This window comes from Hemitrygon akajei, chromosome 2, assembly GCF_048418815.1.
Source record: "Hemitrygon akajei chromosome 2, sHemAka1.3, whole genome shotgun sequence".
Taxonomy (NCBI): Eukaryota; Metazoa; Chordata; class Chondrichthyes; order Myliobatiformes; family Dasyatidae; genus Hemitrygon; species Hemitrygon akajei.
In genome coordinates this window covers 143,543,416-143,564,418 of record NC_133125.1, presented here as the reverse complement: position 1 = coordinate 143,564,418, position 21,003 = coordinate 143,543,416, and the positions used below count along the sequence as shown (strand labels likewise).

General features: G+C 40.8%; 1 protein-coding gene across 1 annotated transcript in view; it reads right to left on the bottom strand.

The window, feature by feature from the left end:
- atp6v1ab (ATPase H+ transporting V1 subunit Ab) overlaps positions 1–21,003 on the bottom strand; it is a 46,739-nt gene that overhangs the window by 12,747 nt on the left and 12,989 nt on the right. The window contains exons 2-11 of the mRNA XM_073028893.1: positions 14,152–14,243; positions 13,487–13,615; positions 12,235–12,449; positions 11,869–12,006; positions 10,851–11,002; positions 10,191–10,353; positions 9,362–9,470; positions 8,426–8,548; positions 2,484–2,598; positions 881–944 (exon numbers count right to left, since the gene is read on the bottom strand). Coding sequence (XP_072884994.1) covers positions 881–944; positions 2,484–2,598; positions 8,426–8,548; positions 9,362–9,470; positions 10,191–10,353; positions 10,851–11,002; positions 11,869–12,006; positions 12,235–12,449; positions 13,487–13,615; positions 14,152–14,243 — 1,300 coding nt within the window. The remainder of the gene's footprint in view (positions 1–880; positions 945–2,483; positions 2,599–8,425; positions 8,549–9,361; positions 9,471–10,190; positions 10,354–10,850; positions 11,003–11,868; positions 12,007–12,234; positions 12,450–13,486; positions 13,616–14,151; positions 14,244–21,003) is intronic.

Here is a 21,003-nt window from a genome sequence, read left to right as displayed (position 1 = left end):
GGCAGGTCATGCCTGAATTCTTTGAGGAAGTGACAAAACATATTGATGAAGTAAGAGCAGTGGATGGGTATATATGAATTTTAGTAAGGTATTTGGCAAGGTTCTCCATGGTAGACTCATATAGAAAGTCAGGAGGCACAAAATCCACTTTCAAATGAACTGATGATATACTTTTGAAGGCTGAACCTGAAGGCAGAGTACAGGGTTAATGGCAGGATTCTTAGCAGAGTGGAGAAACAAAGGCATCTTGGGATTCATGTCTACAGACCCCTCAAATTTGCTGCACGAGTTGATAGGATGGTTAAAGAAGATGAGGTGTAGTGGTCTTCATTCGTCAGGTGACTGAGTTCAAGAGTCGGGAGGTAATGTTGCAGATCTATAAAACTCTGGTTAGACCACACTTGGAATGGGTGAGCTAGGGCTTTTGTCTTTGGTGTGAAGGAGGACAAGAGGTTACTTGATAAGGTGTATAAACAATAAAAGGCATTGATAGAATGGACAGCTAGCACCTTTTCTCCAGTAGTTATAATATTAAGGTGATTGGAGAAAAGTACAAGGGGAATAGTTGGTCAGCACAGTACTGAAGGGCCCATACTGTGTTCTATAGTTTTTAAAACACAGTTAAGTGCAGTTACTCCAGTAACACATCTAAACAACCCAAAAAAGACAGAGGAAGAATAACTGCAAGAATTAAAAATGTTCTACCTTGAGTAATGTTCATTTTGGATGATAAACCACTATATATACTGGGTCCCAATCAATTACCAAGAGTGTATTTGATTATTTCTTTTGGCAGATAAAAACAAATTCTATTAACTTCGGCTTTATTGATTGCTAAAGGAGTGGTATGACAAGAGAAATGTTAAGGTTGTTTTGTTACCTGCACAATGCCAAGTGTAGCTGATGTCACAGGATCAGAAAAATCACCACCAGGGGGCGAGACACTGAAACAAAACACCCAATAATTTGAAGCAACCAGTTTATCTAGGTGCAACACACACAAAATGCTGGTGGAACACAGCAGGCCAGGCAGCATCTATAGGGAGAAACACTGTCGACGTTTTGGGCCGGGACCCTTCGTCAGGACTAACTGAAAGGAAAGATACTAAGAGATTTGAAAGTAGGAGGGGGAGGGGAAAATGCGAAATGATAGGAGAAGACTGGAGGGGGTGGGTGAATCTGAGAGCCGGAAAGGTGACTGGCAAAAGGGATACAGAGCTGGAGAAGGGAAAGGATCATGGGACGGGAGGCCTAGGGAGAAAGAAGGAGGGAGGGGAGCACCAGAGGGAGAAGGAGAACAGGCAGAGTGATGGGCAGAAAGAGAGAAAAAAAAAGGAGGGGGGGAAAAAACTAAATATATCAGGGATGGGGTAAGAAGGGCAGGAGGGGCATTAACCGAAGTTAGAGAAGTCAATGTTCATGCCATCAGGTTGCAGGCTACCCAGGTACAACTTCCATTTTGGAAGTATTGTCAAAAAGAATTGTACTAAGAACTAATGAGTAGAGAATTTGAGTGCAAATGAGGGCATAACCAAGAAAAATGGGAGGAATATATACAGATCCAATTATTAGGTTTCCTGATACACAAGGAAACTTCTGGAATGAACAATAGTCCTGATGAAGGGTCTCAACTTAAAACATCAGCTGTTTATTCATTTCCTAGATGCTACCTGATCTACTGAGTTCCTCCAGCATTGTGTACGTGTTGGATCTTGAACATCCACAGAATCTTGTGTTTTAGAATGAGATCAGGTTGGATATTATCAGTTTGAGATATCAGCAACATGGTAGAACATACATATTCTCTCTCATGGTCATCTCTCTATAAAGTGGACAAACATCGTAACGGTGATTGAAAGTGTGTCCCATACCACCTACCATTGTTTTCTGATAGATTTAGGAATTCTGAGGTAATGACGGGTGACTGGCAGCTTTATATGCTCACTGACTGCAGAATAAGGGGACAATACTGAGCAGTTATCAAGTAGAACCTAAATGTGCACTTACTCCGAGCTAACCAAGGAATGTTTCTCCATTGTTGCTGAACATATCAACTGTAATGCCAATGAAATATCAGATCATGACCTTACAAAAAACAATAATCTGGTTACACGAACCTCCTCTGGATTATTTTGCTGCTTTGCTCATGTAAATGTCGGATTTTGTGTAGAGTTCTTGATTGCAAGATTATATACTATAAACAACTGTTGAAAAAACTATGGTTTCCAAAAAGCAAGAACAATGGGCCAAAAGTACATTATTCTCTGATTTCAGCTTTTATTTTTATGAAATTCTAAGTGTTTGAAGGAAATTCTCCTTCATATTCTGGACTGGTACCAGGCCAATTTCACTTTATTTAGTATCGATAAAAATTATAATCCAATAATGGCCATAGCAAAATGGATCATTCTCAAAAACAAACCAAGCAGTTTCCCTTAAAGGCACATGAGATAGATATTTTGAGTTTCTGTGGAAATACTTACGCTCCAACAATGCTGATACTGCCCTCTCTTTCAGGGTTTCCCAGACACTTGACACGGCCTGCACGCTCATAAAATGAGGCTAAACGTGCACCCAGGTAAGCAGGATAACCACTATCTAAGGAGACAAAAAAGTTAGAAATGAGCATCAGGCTAAGTATGCTGCAAATACAAATCAAAGGCACTTAGTTCCAATTGCTCTTTTTGGATAACTAAATACAACTACAAATTTTGCATAAAATTTCACATATGTGTAAAAGATGCTGACTCTTAAAGAAGTAGCTCAAATCTTGGGTATCAGAGTGTACAACCACTGCAGTGTAATAGTTCAGCATTCAACATCATAATTCCCTCCTGGCTCGATAAGAAACTCATCGAGACTTTGGCCTTCACCCTGCCTTGTGCAGCTGGATCCTGGACTTCCTGTCAGACTGTCGGCAGGTGGTAAGAGTGGGCTCCCTCACCTCTGCTACTCTGACTCTCAACAACATACCCCTCAGGGCTGTGTACTGAGCCCCCTTCTTTTCTCTCTGTATACCCATGATTGTGTCGTCACCCACAGCTCCAATCTGCTAATTAAATTTGCTGATGACACTACACTGATTGGCTTAATCTCAAATAATAATGAGGCAGCCTACAGAGAAGAAGTCATCACCCTGACACAGTGGCATCAAGAAAACCTCTCCCTCAATGTCACAAAAACAAAGAAGCTGGTTGTGGACTGCAGGGGGAATGGAGATAGCCTAACCCCTATTTGACATCAATGGATCTGGGGTTGAGAGGGTGAACAGCTTTAAGTTCCTCTACATACACATCAATACGGATTTCATGTGGTCTGCGCGGTGAAAAAAAGCCCTTTTCACCTCAGATGGTTGAAAAAGTTAGTTATGGGTCCCCATATGAAAGGAAACTGGCGACTATTATCAAAGAAGATATTAAAAGCTTTTTTAAGTAAATAAAATGTAAAAGAGTCGAGGGTAGATATAGGCACAATACAAAATGACGCTGGAGATATTGTAATGAGAGATCCAGAGATGGCAGAGGAACTGAATGCGTAATTTGCATCAGTCTTCACAGTGGAAGACATCTGCAGTATACCAGACATTCAAGAATATCAGGGAAGTGAAGTTTGTGCAGTGAAAATTACAACTGAGAAGGTGCTCAGGAAGCTTAATGGTCTGAGGGTGGATGTATCTCCTGGACCTGATGGAATGCACTCGTGGGTTCTGAAGGAAGTAGCTGGAGAGATTGCGGAGACATTAACGATGATCTTTCAAGAATTGATAGATTCTAGTCTTGTACCGGATGACCGGAAAAATTGCAAATGTTACTCTGCTATTTAAGAAGGGTGGGAGGTAGCAGAAAGAAAACTATAGACCTGTTAGCCTGACATCAGTGGTTGGGAAGTCGCTGGAATCAATTGTTAGGGATGAGATTACGGAGTACAGGTGGCCCCTGTTTTTCGAACGTTTGCTTTACAACACCTTGCTGTTACAAAAGACCTACATTAGTTACCTGTTTTCGCTAACAGAAGGTTTTCACTGTTATCAAAAATGGCAGCGCACGCTCCAAGCAGCTAAGCTCCTCCCCCAGACTGCATTCTAGCCGCCATTGCTTAAACACGTGCCTATGAGCATCTGTGCTTTATGTCAATTTATTTTGTGCATCCATTAGCAAAATGAGTTCTGAGGTATTGGAAAAGCCTAAGAGAGCTCCTAAACTAGACATAATTAAGTGTTTCAATTAAGGGTGTACAAAGTGTGGTGTTCCATTAAGTTATCTTATACTTAAGGAGAAATCAGTCAGTCGTGTTAATAAGCTGAAACAGAAAGCACTGGACGATGGTGATGAAAGTGTTGCGAAAGTAGAATTTAAAGGTAGTCATGGGTGGTTTGATCGGTTTCTGAGGCGAGGGTAGCTTCATAGCTTAAAGTTTACTGGAGAGAGTGCTTCGGCTGATACTGAAGCTGCCAAAAAGTTCCCAGCAGAACTGAAGAAAATAATTACAGAAGGTGGTTATTCATATAAACAAGTGTTTAACTGTGACGAAACTGCAATTTATTGGAAAAAAATTGCCAAGCACCCCAACCTCCGACGAGTCAGCCCAACACACCATCAGTGTGCTTGCTGTCTTCCCGATTCTGGTAAGTGAAACTACACTGTACATACATTATTTCTACTTTATATAGGCTGTGTATTTTTATGTGTTATTTGGTATGATTTGGCAGCTTGGTAGCTTAAAGGTTACTGGAGAGACTGCTTCCGGTGAGACTGCTTCCATTACGTAGTGAGATTACATGCTACGTTAAGACAGTGCTGCAATGATTGCAGAAAAGTATTTCTACTTTATATAAGCTGTGTATATATATCATTCTTGCTTTTACTGTATGTTACTGCTATTTTAGGTTTTATGTGTTATTTGGCATGATTTTGTAGGTTATTTTTTGGGTCTGTGAATGCTCACAAATTTTTCCCATATAAATAAATGGTAATTGCTTATTCACTTTACAACATTCCGGCTTACGAACCGTTTCATAGGAACGCTCTACCTTCGGATAGCAGGGGAAACCTGTATCTGAAGGCACATGATAAGAAAGGCCAAAGCCAGCATGGTTTCCTGAAAGGAAAATCCTACCTGACAAACCTACTGCAATTCTGAGGAGATTACAAGCAGGGTAGACTAAGAAGATGCAGTAGATGTGTTGTCTTGAATCTTCAGAAGGCCTTTGACAAGGTGCCGCACATGAGGCTGCTTAGCAAGATAAGAGCCCATGAAATTACAGGGAGGTTACTAGCACTGGTGGAACACTGGCTGGTCGGCAGAAAACAGAGGGTGGAAATAAAGGGATCCTATTCTGGCTGGCTGCCGGTTACCAGTGGAGTTCCACAGGGGTCGGTGTTCGGACCGCTGCTTTTTACCATGTACGTCAATGATTTGGACTATGGCATTAATGGACTTGTAGCTAAATTTGTCGATGATACAAAGATAAGTGGAGGAGCGGGTAGTGTTGAGGAAACAGAGAGCCTGCAGAGAGACTTAGATAGTTTAGGAGAATGGGCAAAGAAGTGGCAAATGAAATACAATGTTGGAAAGTGTATGGTCATGCACTTTGGTGGAAGAAATAAACAGGCAGACTATTATTTAGATGGAGGGAGAATTCAAAATGCAGAGATGCAAAGAGACTTGGGAGTCCTTGTGCAAGATACCCTGAAGATTAACCTCCAGGTTGAGTGGGTTGTGAAGAAGGCAAATGCAATGTTAGCATCCATTTCTAGAGGTATAGAATATGAGCAGAGATGTGATATTGAGGCTCTATAAGGCAGTGTGAGACCACACTTGGAGTACAGTGTGAAGTTTTGGGCTCCTTATTTTAGAAAGGATATACTGACATTGGAGAGGGTTCAGAGAAGATTGACAAGAATGATTCCAGCAATGAAAAGGTTACCATATGAGGAACGTCTGGCAGCTCTTGGGCTGTATTGGAGTTCAGGAGAATGAGGGGGGATCTCAAACATTCTGAATGTTAAAAGGTCTGAACAGATTAGATATATAGCAAAGCTAATTCCCATGGTAGGGGATTCTAGGACAAGAGGGCACAATTTCAGGATCGAAGAACATCCATTTATAACAGAGATGTGGAAAAATTACTTTAGTCAGGGGGTGGTAAATCTGTGGAATTTATTGCCATGAATGGCTGTGGAGGCCAAGTCATCGGGTGTATTTAAGGCAGAGATAGATAGGTTTTTGATTAGCCAGGGCATCAAAGCGTATGGGGTGAAGGCAGGGGAGTGTGGATGACTGGAAGAATTGGAACAGCTTATAATTGAATGGCAGAGCAGACTCGATAGGCTAAATGGCATACTTCTGCTCCTATATCTTATGGTCTAAACTAGTAGTCGCCAGCCCGTCGATCACGATCGACTGGTTGATCTTTGAGACTTTCCCAGTAGATCCCAAAAAGAAATGAAAAATAAATACACAAATACTGTTGAGAGATTGTTTCCGGGTTGCGGGGTTTTAGTTCCGTTCTTTCTGCCCAGTGCGCATGCGTGTCGCTCCCCCGCACTACACAGTGTAATTCAGTGGTCCCCAACCACCATGCCGCGAGGAAACGATATGAGTCAGCTGCACCTTTCCTCATTCCCTGTCAGCCCACTGTTGAACTTGAACCCACGCGAGGTCATCAGTCGCCTAAACGCAGTGATACTCTTGCGCCAGGGAGCACTGGTTGGCCTCATGCGGCCGACGGGAAGTGCCGTTGCTACTGGCCTGGAGTGCGGACAGATGGGTGCCGCCTCTGAACCTGTTTACCACACTGAACGTTCGTGGGGAACCTGGTGCTAAAATATTCACAAACGACCTAATTCGGGCTCAGGGTTTCGTCAGTAGCAGAGCAGCTACCTCGCTGCAATCTACTGAAGCAAACTTTTGTCAGCCAATAGATCCTACAAGGATGGCGGGCGTGCGCCCTGTTACACTCCTCGCTCGGTTGGTCACTCTCTCTGGACTGCGACCGCCGCGACCCCGGTACGGGGACCTCCAGCCCTGACCTTGTCCTCTCACCCCACCCATGACCAGCCGCACCTGGCCAAGGCATCTGGCGGCGGGCAGGCGGGAAGCTGGAGCTCAGACCCGGAGGCTGTCTAATGAGGCAATGAAGCCTTCAAAACTGCTTCGGTGCCTTGAGTCCAAGCACCCTCCACCTAAAGACAAACCCGTTGAGTTTTGTGAGCGGAAAAAATGTGAGCAAGCGGGACAGAAGGTAAGTGCCGAGAGCCACGAAAATTAAATTGCGGAATAGACTGAACATAAGGAACCTGCTTCAAGTATCGCTGCATTCCCATCGTGTTTAACAACTTCCCCTCCCCCATCGTCGGCTGGTCAGCAAGAATATTGTCAATATTAAACCGGTCCGCCGTGCAAAAAAAAAGGTGGGTATCTCTGGTGTTTAAACATTATTTCTACTTCCGTGTTGCAGGGTTTTACTTCCGGTCTTTTCTGTCCCGGTGCGCATGTGTGTAACTAATCGATCTGGGGTCAATCTCGCCCTTCACTAAGGCCAAGGTAGGGGATCTTGGGCTTAAAAAGGTTGGTGATCACTAGCCTAAACCCTAAGGACTTTTTACAGGGGCACAATTAAGAGCATCCTGACTGGCTGCATCACTGCCTGGTAAGGGAACTGTACTTCTTTCAATCATAGGACTCTGCAGAGAGTGGTGCAGACAGTCCAGCACATCTGTAGATGTGAACTTCCCACTATTCAGGAGATTTACAGAAACAGGTGTGTAAAAAGGATCCGAAGGATCATTGGGAACCTGAGTCACTCCAACCACAAACAGTTCTAGCTGCTACCATCTGGGAAAGGGTACCACAGCAAAAAAGCCAGGACCAACAGGCTCCAGGACAGCTTCTTCCACCAGGCCATCAGACTGATTAATTCATGCCGGTACAATTGTATTTATTTGTTATATTGACTATCCTGTTGTACAAACTATTTATTATAAATTACTATAAATTGCACATTGCACATTTAGATGGAGACGTAATGTAAAGATTTTTACTCCTCTTGTATCTGAAGGATGTAAATAACAAAGTCAATTCAATTACCTACAGTGTAACTATTACATAGAGTGTCAAGATTTCACAAGCTTCTCCGATCTCATTTGTAGATATTTTACATTCAATGATTGGAAGTGCAAGTCTTCTGATATCACCCCCCTGATATGTTTGTTTTTGGAAAGTTTAGAGAAATGTGACCTAGATTGCAAGTACACTTCATTGCTATATAGATGATCCTGGGTTGATACAGAACAATGCAAGTCAAGCTATGTAATAGACTCTAGATAACTTAGAGTTACAGTTGCCAGTCATGAATTGAATTGCCATCAACATTGGAACAAGTTTTGAAATTATTTGTTAACAGTATTGTTCAAAGAAAACTTACCAGCAGGCATCTCTGCCAGTCGTCCAGAGATTTCACGCAAGGCCTCGGCCCATCGGGAGGTTGAGTCTGCCATCATGCTAACGTGATATCCCATATCCCGGAAATATTCCGAAAGTGTAATACCTTTTCAAAATAACATGCCAAATCAGAGGAAGGAATTAGAATTGAAATTATGTAACTGTTATAGATAAAGTGTGGCATTTTTCTGTGTGAAGGTAATGGGAAGAACTTTGGCATTACCATTTGAACACTTCACTAGGAGTCACCAAGATAGAGAGATAAGTAGGGTGTACCAGTGAGGTACTAGCGTGAAATTTATACCTAGGGATAAGGATAACTAGTGCAGAAATGGAGTGCTTTTTTTGTGCATTGAGAGAGCCAAGAATAGAGTCAAGCAAATGTGATGCAAAAATAGACACTAAAGCACAGAAGGTTACGTTACAAATAGAGAGACAAGAAACCGCAGATGCTGGAATCTGACGGACCCACTGAGTTCCTCCTCCCACTTTTGTTTATTGTATTATGAAAGTTTACATACTGTCAATATAATGAGATTGTGCAGTGCAAGATTGCCTCAGATGTAGCTGCTTGTGACTTTGGCAACTTGGAAAGGTGGGAGTCCTGACACAAGAGAATCACACAGTTTTATCAAAGATGGGAAGGAACAACATCTCCTATGTAGCATTAAAAAAGGAGTCAAAGATAGGTTTTTAAAGGGTGTGATCATCACAGCTGTTGTGAAAACATTTTACAATCAATCGGGAAATCAGGAGTTTACTTTATAAGTTTGCCTTCAGAAGCAGTCAAGATTAAACATATACAATGAGAATGAGAGGATGGTGCAGGAAGAGTGTTTGAAAATTTTTTTTTAAACACACAGACACACACACACATACATACACACACACACACATATATATATATATACACACATACCGGTATAGATGGAAGCTTCCCTGGCAGCCACAGGCATGTTGGAAGTATTAGCTACCAAAGATGTTCGCTTCATGATGCTTTCTACTTTACCATCAACTTCCATCGTCAACTACAAGAGGTAGAAAAATGAAGGCCATTAGCAGTGATCCAAAGAGTAAGTTTAGAGAGTGGTCATTTAGCCCAAATGATGTCTGAATGCAGCCTTCTAGCAATATGAATAACTTGAATTGCTCTTAAGAGTAATAGTAAAATCTGTACCCTCAAATTCATGCTAGCCCAACAACCATATTTTCTTTATAACAGAAAGAGACTAATAGAGAGCTGAAGGAGATTCCTGGACGAGAATACTATCTAAGACTGAGCACTCAACTTTAAGAAATTACAGGTGTTGAAAAAACATCCAAATGAAAGAGATCTTTGAGTCACTCTGACATTATAACAGGGTAAAGACATAAAGATATCTTTCTTTAGACCTTAACACATCCAAACAAGCTGGATGAACTCAGCAGGTCGGGCAGCATCCGTTGAAACAAGCAGTCAATGGTTCAGGCCAAGACCCTTCGTCAGGACTGCCACCACAGCATCTGCAATGTACTTTGTGTTTACTTTAGACCTCTGCTCTTGTCGGTGGGAAGTGCCCCAGGAAGAGTTTTGTTCAGTAGAATAAATTTTAGTTTCTGGGTGGAAGTCTCTCAGGAGAATAGTTATTTTTCACTTAGTCTTTGCTTTTGCTGAACTTGGAGTTTATGCCAAATTCTCAGGATATTTTGCAATGTATTCTTAAACAGCACATATAAATACTTTTTCTTGAAGGCAATTTTAAACCAACCTCTGGGAAATCTCTCAGTACTTCAGACATCTCATTGCCACGCTCCCCACATCCGACGTAGATGATCACATCACTATTGGAGTACTTTGACAGAGATTGAGAAATCACAGTTTTACCACAACCAAAGGCACCAGGGATGGCTGTTGTTCCACCTTGTACACACCTTTAACATAACAGAACAAACACTGGTAAATGAATCAACTCTCAGCTAACTTTCTAATCATACAATCCAAGTAGAGATAGGAGACTATTCTTTTTTCATCAGATGTATTAGTTATTAAAGTAGCTGTAACAGCATGTAGAAAATGTTAGTGAATAACCCAAGGTCCAGAGTATGGAGCCTTTTTTAAAGATTTGCAAGAGTCAAGAACATAGGTGAAAATCAAGGTGGGCGCATCTAAAAAGAGGGAAAAGGGTGGAAGCTGAAAACCTGCAGCTTACAGTCAAACATTAGATATGCATAAAGTCTACAAGGCCAGAGTCTGTTGCATCCTCCTATTGAATTTCAACATATCCTGTAGAAATGATCTCGTTATCAGCCACTAAGAGACACCGTGCCTGTAGTGATTACATAATCACTAACTTATGGCAGCTAGACTATTCTGACCGAGTGGGGCAGGCTTTACAATATTTCAAATATTGGACTGAAGATAAACTCACGGGAAAAGTGCATCCAGCACTCTCTGTCCTGTCAGTAGAGGGTGACTTGCTGGAAGCTTCTCAGTGACTGGCCTGACTTGGCGGACAGGCCAAACCTGAACCATGGTGAATTTCTCTTTAATTCCTTCAAATTCAAGTTCCAGCACTACATCCTTCAAAAAGGGAAGAAAAACATGAAATTGACAATTAGACTTGAACACTGTCATCTTCTAAAGGGATTACCATTTCTGCATACCCATGATCTTCTCCCTTTATCTATGTATGGAAGGCATCCACACATGTGGTGGCGTGTTGGGGAGGAAGCATTAAGAAGAGGGACGCCTCACGTCTTAATAAGCTGGTAAGGAAGGCGGGCTCTGTAGTGGGCAAAGTACTGGAGAGTTTAACATCGGTAGCTGAGCGAAGGGCGCTGAGTAGGCTACGGTCAATTATGGATAACTCTGAACATCCTCTACATAGCACCATCCAGAGACAGAGAAGCAGTTTCAGCGACAGGTTACTATCGATGCAATGCTCCTCAGACAGGATGAAGAGGTCAATACTCCCCAATGCCATTAGGCTTTACAATTCTACCGCCAGGACTTAAGAACTTTTTAAAAGCTATTATTAATGCTTTTTGAGATAGTGATTTAGATGCATATCATATTTTTTACTGAGTTAAGTATTGTATGTAATTAGTTTTGCTACAACAAGTGTATGGGACATTGGAAAAAAGTTGAATTTCCCCATGGGGATGAATAAAGTATCTATCTATCTAAACTCCCCGGCTCACAATGATCTGGGATCCCCTGCTGAAATTTTCATCTGTTCAACACTTCCAAAGAAGGTCCTCTAGGGACAACTTTCATTATATTTCTTTCTTCATGCTTTTAACATAAGGAGCTTCACAAGATTAGATATGTATTGAAGCAAAATGAAGTGAGATGTCTACCTATTCAGTTTCATAAAGTATATTTAACTGATAACTATAGTCATAATTTTGATCAGATTTATGACACAAACTATCGTAAATACTTACAGAGACATCATAGTTCCCTTTTGGGGCAATGTATGTCACTGTTCCTCTGTTTTTTGGAGGAAGCATGATCTTGTGCTTAATAAGAGAATTTTCAAACACGAAGCCATATATATCTCCACCAGTGATGTGACTACCAACCTAAAAATAAAAGATACGTGTTATGACTAAAAAAGACATTCCACACATTTTTGATATTATCCATCCAAAACCCGTTTACATTAGAATTTACATCAAGAATGGTACAAAATACAAATTCTCAAACTAATTACACGAGTCAGAATGATTCAAATTAGATCTTATAACTGCTAGAAAGTAACACAACTAAAAAAAAACAACTTTTATAAACTTGTTACCAAGAGCTCTTACCCGCATATTCTTGGAAGGTGTAAACTCCCACTTTAGGTCTCTACTCAGAGCATTTACATTGACCCCACGGGGGATGTAAATACTCTGTGTCAGCTTATTGATGTCCTTTAGGGGTCGCTGGATTCCATCAAAGATGGCTCCCATAATGCCAGGTCCCAGCTCCACAGATAAGGGCTTCCCTGTTCGCAACACAGGATCTCCAACAGATACACCCGCTAGTGGAGACAGCTCAGGATATAGGGCTTAAAATATTGCCAATAATGAAGCATCAATGGCTACCTTCAATGGCTTTGAACCTACTAAGTGAGGAAACCACTGCTCATCAACACCTGTGGCCTAGTTATTCTGCTACTTTGGCCAAGCTGTTCATTTGACTGTAACCAGATCCCTGAAAGAGATATTCAATTCATAGAAAGAGGTTACTAGGCCCATAGAGTCAATAATTCATGGATGTTCAAAGTATCATCCCCACCAATTACTAGTCAATGACTGTTCGAAGTGGGAGTAGTAGTATTCTAGATGGTACGGACAAACTCCAATTGATGCACTGGGGGCACTACACTGAATAACCATCTGTAAAAGACTCAATAATTCCCACATTGACCTTATCAGTCACCTCAGAACCTACTGAGAATGTTATTATAAGAAAAGGTAGCACTTCTATCTTCAAAGGAGAAGATTCCAAGTTTAGCTGGACTTCAGGGATTCTAGGCTGACACAGCCAGTGCAGCACTCACAGGGAGACAGTTGGGTGAGACAGTAAAACAAGGGCAATCTCTCAGATGGATGTAAAATACCCCATGAAACTATTCTAAAATATCAAGGTAATGTTTACTGATATGCTGACCATTAATCATTCTTTTATCAATGTAATTACTAAGTTACATTGCAATTTGTAGGAATCTGCTGTAGTCAAATCAGTTGTTTTATTTCTCACATTTTAAAACTATAATTCAAAAGTATTTCATTGGTTGTAAAATGCTTGAAAGCAAGTGCTTGAACACACATCTTTCTTACATTCTGTCCACACAAAGAATAACTCCTTGATAAAGTTACAATATATGGAATTAAATCATGGGTGTTTTTAAAGTTATTTTTGTCTTATTGACCCTAATTTTTCCTGCTGATCTCAAGAGATTAACCTGATTCTAGGGGATGGATATCTGGTCATGTTAGTTCAAAGTAAATATGATCAGAGATGTGCATTTATGAGCATATCACTCAAATTTTCTAAGTTAATTAGAAAGGATACAGGTTTCTTCATAGACCTGGATTGTGGCCATATCTCCCTCCAAGCGAATAATCTCACCAACCAGCTCAGAGTGACCAACACGGACCAGCTCGTACATTGCTGCTCCAGCCATATTTGAGGCAGTGACAACTGGAAAATACAAACGGTGAAAGGAAGTAAATGCACCCCTCCAGATAAAAGAAAATCTTGTCACTTTTCTTGCAAAATGAGCTGAGAATAGTCCGTGTTACCAAATGTCAGGAATTGACAGGAACAGGGTTGGCTAGTTGTATTTTAAAGAATCAGCTCATCTTTAAGGTAAATTTTAAAATGCCCAGAGGCAGATCCATACTCTTGAAATTAAGAGGAAGATAAAGAATCTGATAAAAAATTCAATGCACAAGAATGCTTATTTATAAATGCCGGTCAGTAAATGAAGTTCTAGAGAACACATCTTTCTTCTACTAAGTTTGCATCAGTTGCTATAGGATGTCTGTGTGCTTTTAGCAGTCAGATGCTTATGTCTGAGAATGAAACATAGAAACAGAGAAAACCTTCAGCACAATACAGGCCCTTCGACTCACGATGCCATGCCAAATGTACTTATTTTAGAAATTACCTAGGGTTACCCATAGCCCTCTAAAATGCTTTCCTGTTCCACAACAGTTCTTTATCAGGATACTCACCTGGTCCAGAGACACCATGAACAAATCCAACCATCGTCTCTTGGTCCACATCTTCTATTTTGCGAAGTTTGCTGAAATCCATCTTGATCGATCTGAAAATATTTGTTGTGATCAGTATACAAGTAGAAAAAAACCAGTGCCAATTAAAAAGAAGAGGGAAACTAATGGCTCCCTATAGAGATGGGAGAGTTTATACAGAGAGTAAGGAAATAGCCAAAGAATTAAATACTTTATAGCTTTATCACAGAATGAAAAAACTTTCAGTAATATTAAAATCAATGATCTAATGCAAATGAAGAAAAAGAAATTAGCATAAGTAAAGAAATGCTGCTAGAGACGTCAATAACCTTGAAAACTGCTAAATCCCAAGGACTTGATCTACATTTGGTTTTGAAAACAGTGGCTATGGAGTTAGTAAATGCTCTAGATCATGTCCCAAAATTCTATGGATTTGCTACATTTCCTATAGATTGAAGGGTAACAAATGTGACAATTATTAGAGATGGAGAGTGAAAATGGTGATAAACTGCAGAGGAGGACTAATATCAGTAAAATGTAAATTACTGGAATCTATCATGAAGTACGTGATATCAAGATACCAAGAAAATGTACGAGTACAAACAATATGGATTAAGAAAAGGGAAATCATGTTTGAATAATCTATTTGAGTTCTTTGACAGTACAAAAGAGAACACCACTGGATATCATCTATTTGGATTTTTGGATGGCTTTTGATAAGGTCCCACATTGGAGGACAGGACACACGAGGCTGGCATAATAATATATTTCTGTGGATTAGAAGTTGACATAGTAATGAACAGACTTATTTAAGGTTATGGCCAGTGAGTTGTTGCAGAGATTGCTTTGATCCAACTATTTAAAATCTACATCTAGTTGAGAGGAGTTATGCATATCTCTAAGTTTGCTGTTGACCTGAAACCAAGTAAGAATGTGGATAGCAATGGATTACAGAGAGCCTTCAGAGGAAAATATAAACACAAACTGAGTGAATGTGAAACTTGGCAAATGGTCTATAGGGAAGAAACATAGAGATTATCCAGCTCAGTAAAACAAACATAAATTTTGACACATTTTTAGAGAAATAGCGAGAGATCAGAAAATGTTGCTATCCTAAGGGACCTGTGTATCCTTGTACAGAAGTTACTCAAAGCTATGTGCAATTGCAGCAGGCAATTTGACATGACAATGGCATGTTGTGCTATATTGAAACAAGATTTTACTATGACATTATGTAGGCATCTTACTATAATTATATAGTGGTTTAGACAAGACCAGGCCTGGAATACTGCATAGAATTTTGGTCTCCTTTACTTAAAAGATACCTCAGTGACAGAAGTGAAAGTTTGGGCAAAAACTCCAATTTGAAACATTGATTCTATTTCTCATAGCTACAGCCTGATATGCTCACCATTTCCAGCATTTCATCTTTGTTTTAGATTTCCAGCACCTGTCTTTTATAAACTTTCACCATTCTGTGGAGTTTAGAACTACAAACCCCATTTCCAGAAAAGTTGGGATATTTTCCAGAGTGCAATAAAAACAAAAATTAGTGATATGTTAATTCATGTGAACCTTTATTTAACTGACAAAAGTACAAAGAAAAGATTTTCAATAATTTTACTGACCAACTTAATTGTATTTTGTAAATATACGCAAATTTAGAATTTGATGGCTGCAACACACTCAACAAAAATTGGGACAGAGGCATGTTTACCATTGTGTTACATCACCTTTCCTTTTAATAACACTTTTTAATCGTTTTGGAACTGAGGATACTAATTGTAGTAGATTTGCAACTGGAAATTTTGTCCATTCTTGCTTGATATAAGACTTCAGCTGCTCAGCAGTCCGTGGTTTCCGTTGTCTGATTCTCCTCTTCATGATGCGCCATACATTTTCAATAGGAGATAGATCTGGACTGGCAGCAGGCCAGTCAAGCACACCCACTCTGTGTCCACAAAGCCACGCTGTTGTAGCCCGTGCAGAATGTGTCTGGCATTGTCCTGCTGAAAAAAGCACGGATGTCCCGGGAAGAGACGTCGCCTTGATGGCAACATATGTCTCTCTAAAATCCTAATATATGCCTCAGAGTCAATGGTACCTTCACATACATGCAACTCACCCATGCCGTGGGCACTGATGCACCCACATACCATCACAGATGCTGGCTTTTGTACCTTTCACTGATAACAATCAGGATGGTCGTTTTCATCTTTGGCACAGAGAACTCGACGCCCGTTTTTTCCGAAAACTAGCTGAAATGTGGACTCATCTGACCACAGCACAAGGTTCCAGTCTTTCGGTCCATCTGAGATGAGCTCGGGCCCAGAGAACTTGCTGGCATTTCTGCATAGAGTTCATGTATGGCTTCCTCCTTGCGTAATACAGTTTCAAGTTGCATTCCTGGATGCAGCGACGGACTGTGTTAAGTGACAATGGTTTTCCAAAGTACTCCTGAGCCCAGGTGGCTATAATTGTCACAGTAGCATGACGGTTTCTTAGGCAGTGCCGCCTGAGGGCTCGAAGATCACGCGCGTTCAACAGTAGTTTCCGACCTTGCCCTTTGCGCACTGAGATGTCTCTGAATTCTCCGAATCTTTTCACAATATTATGTACTGTAGATGTTGAAAGACCTAAATTCTCTGCAAGCTTGCGTTGAGAAATGTTCCTTTTGAACTGACTAACAACTCTCTCACGAATTCTGGCACAAAGGGGTGAGCCACAACCCATCCTTGCTTGCAAAGACTGAGCCTTTGATGGATGCTACTTTTATACCCAGTCATACCCAGGCGTGTTGGGGAGGAAGCATTAAGAAGAGGGACGCCTCACGTCTTAATAAGCTGGTAAGGAAGGCGGGCTCTGTCGTGGGCAAAGTACTGGAGGGTTTAACATCAGTAGCTGAGCGAAGGGCGCTGAGTAGGCTACGGTCAATTATGGATAACTCTGAACATCCTCTACATAGCACCATCCAGAGACAGAGAAGCAGTTTCAGCGACAGGTTACTATCGATGCAATGCTCCTCAGACAGGATGAAGAGGTCAATACTCCCCAATGCCATTAGGCTTTACAATTCTACCGCCAGGACTTAAGAACTTTTTAAAAGCTATTATTAATGCTTTTTGAGATAGTGATTTAGATGCATATCATATTTTTTACTGAGTTAAGTATTGTATGTAATTAGTTTTGCTACAACAAGTGTATGGGACATTGGAAAAAAAGTTGAATTTCCCCATGGGGATGAATAAAGTATCTATCTATCCATCTATGATACCTCACCTGCTACCAATTAGCCTGCTTAATGTGGAGTCTTCCAAACCGGTGTTACTTGAATATTCTGTGCACTTTTCAATCTTATTTTAACTCTTATTTTGTTGAGTGTGTTGCAGCCATCAAATTCTAAATTTGTGTATATTTACAAAATACAATTAAGTTGGTCAGTAAAACTATTGAAAATCTTTTCTTTGTACTTTTGTCAGTTAAATAAAGGTTCATGTGAATTAACATATCACAGATTGTTGTTTTTATTGCATTTTGGAAAATAACCCAACTTTTCTGGAAATGGGGTTTGTATAAGATGAACACATTCAAATGTACAAAATTCTTAGGGTAGATATAGAGAGATCATGTCCCTTGGCCAAAAAGTCCAGAACTAAGGAGTTACTGTATCAAAATAGCAAGCAAGCCAGCTAGGACTGAAATGAGGAACAATTTCTTCGTTTAGAGCATACTGACACTGTGGAATTTTCTAAACAGAAATGTGGAGGCTTGGTCATTGATTTCATTCAAAGCCAAGTGGATTTTTTTTCTAAATCACAGAATCAAGTGATTATGGGGATAGGATGAAAAAATGGTGCAGAGATAAATCAGCCAGGACCTTTCCATATAATTGAAGGATCAAATGGCCTGTTCATGTTGTAATTTCTAATTTTTTGCTAAGCACAAAATTCAGACCTGAATTACATTCACATGAGTACGTTCTTCTGAATTGGTCCATAGTTACAAACACTGTAGACCAGTGCTTCCTAAAGTGTGTGATGTCGACCCCTGGGGAAACTCAATAGCAAGGAGGGCAACAGAGGGATTACAAGATTAATTTAAGAACTAAATTACTTAATATAAACATTTGATCCTAGTGCCTCATTATTGATTATAATTGATACCTCATCTCTTGCTAACATATCATTTTCTTAGACTTTGCTTGAAGTGCATTACTGTTGCTGAAAAGCATTGTGATACTTCAATCTTTGGCATATCATGAAAAATCTGGACTGAAGAAATGGTGCTATTTCCAGGCTGGCCCGCATATTATTGCCATTCATTTCTAGTAGTGTTAGCTAGTATGATCCCCAAACTCTAATCATGCAATGACAATTCCTGGTGGTATTTCCAGGCTGGCCTGCACATTATTGCTGTTCACTACATAGTAGTGTTAGCTCAGATTCCCAAACTCTAATCATGCAATGACAATTCCTGGTGCTATTTCCAGGCTGGCCTGCACATTATTGCCGTTCACTACATAGTAGTGTTAGCTCAGATTCCCAAACTCTAATCATGCAATGACACAATTCCTGAGAATTAGGCAATGGTGTTCAATGGGGTAAAGTTTAGAATCTGCCCTTTCAAATGGACTAGTCTCAAGCGCATGGTCCAATTAAGATATTTCTGCCCCACTTTATGTACCTTCAGGCAGAGAGTCAGGTTTTGCCTGATCTATGATGATATCATAACTTTCCTCTTTATGGATCACAGTGCTTGAGGTTGGACTTAAACAATAGGCAACAATGAAGATGTCAGAAGCAGACAAAATGAAAGAGTAGACAATATAGTGTGGAGTATCTTAAGTATGGATTTATATCAACACCAGGCAAACAGCAGCAGCCAATGTCTGTTGTACGCAAAAACTTATTCAAATGAAGCAATGAAACTGTCCAGACTCATAGAAACATAGAAAACCTACAGCACAATACAGGCCCTTTGGCCCACAAAGTTGTGCCGAACACATCCTTACCTTAGAAATTGTTAGGCTTACCTATAGCCCTCTATTTTACTAAGCTCCATGTACCTATCTAAAAGCCTCTTAAAAGACCCTACTGTATCTGCCTCCACCACCGTTGCTGGCAGCCCATTCCACGCACTCACCACTCTCTGAGTAAAAAACTTACCCCTGACATCTCCTCTGTACCTACTCCCTAGCACCTTACACCCGTGCCCTCTTGTGGCAACCATTTCAGCCCTGGAGAAAGCCTCTGACTATCCACATGATCAATGCCTCTTATCATCTTGTACACCTCTCATCCTCCATTGCTCCAAGGAGAAAAGGCCAACTTCGCTCAACCTATTCTCATAAGGCATGCTCCCCAATCCAGGCAACATCCTTGTAAATCTCCTCTGCAACCTTTCTATGGCTTCCACATCCTTCCTATAGTGAGGCAACCAGAACTGAGCACAGTACTCCAAGTGGGGTCTGACAAGGTCCTATATAGCTGCAACATTACCTCTTGGCTCCTAAATTCAATTCCATGATTGATGAAGGCCAATACACCATACGCCTTCTTAACCACAGAGTCAATCTGCACAGCTGTTTTGAGCGTCCTATGGACTTGGACCCCAAGATCCCTCTGATCCTCCATACTGCCAAGAGTCTTACCATTAATACTATATTCTGCCATCATATTTGACATACCAAAATGAACCACTTCACACTTATCTGGGTTGAACTCCATCTGCCACTTCTCAGCCCAGTTTTGCATCCTATCAATGTCCCGCTGTAACCACAGACAGCCCTCCACACTATCCACAACACCTTCAACTTTTGTGTCATCAGCAAACTTACTAACCCATCCCTCCACTTACTCATCCAGGTCATTTATAAAAATCACGAAGAGTAAGGGTCCCAGAACAGATCCGAGGCACTCCACTGGTGACCGACCTCCATGCAGAATATGGCCCATCTACAACCACTCTTTGCCTTCTGTGGGCAAGCCAGTTCTGGATCCACAAAGCAATGTCCCCTTGGATCCCATGCCTCCTTACTTTCTCAATAAGCCTTGCATGGGGTACCTTATCAAATGCCTTGCTGAAATCCATATACTCTACATCTAATAATCTTCCTTCATCAATGTGTTTAGTCACATCCTCAAAACATTCAATCAGGCTTGTAAGGCACGACCTGCCCTTTACAAAGCCATGCTGACAACTCCTAATCATATCATACCTCTCCAAACATTCATAAATCCTGCCTTTCAGAATCTTCTCCATCAACTTACCAATCACTGAGGTAAGACTCACTGGTCTATAATTTCCTGGGCTATCTCAACTCCCTTTCTTGAATAAAGGAACAATATCCACAACCCTTCAATCCTCGGGAACCTCTCCCGTCCCCACTGAAGATGCAAAAGTCATCACCAGAGGCTCAGCAATCTCCTCCCTCGCCTCCTACAGTAGCCTGGGTTACATTTCGTTCAGTCCCGGTGACTTATCCAATTTGATGCTTTCCAAAAGCTCCAACACATCCTTTTTCTTAATATCTACATGCTCAAGCTTTTCAGTCTGCTGCAAGTCATCATTACAATCACTAAGATCCTTTTCCATAATGAATACTGAAGTAAAGTATTCATTAAGTACCTCTGCTATTTCCTCCGGTTCCATACACACTTTCCCACTGTCACATTTGATAGGTCCTATTCTTTCACGTCTTATCCTCTTGCTCTTCACATACTTGCAGAATGTCTTGGGGTTTTCCTTAATTCTGCCTGCCAAGGCCTTCTCATTGCCCCTTCTAGCTCTCCTATAATCTTCTAGATCTCTAACATTACCCAACTCTCTGAACCT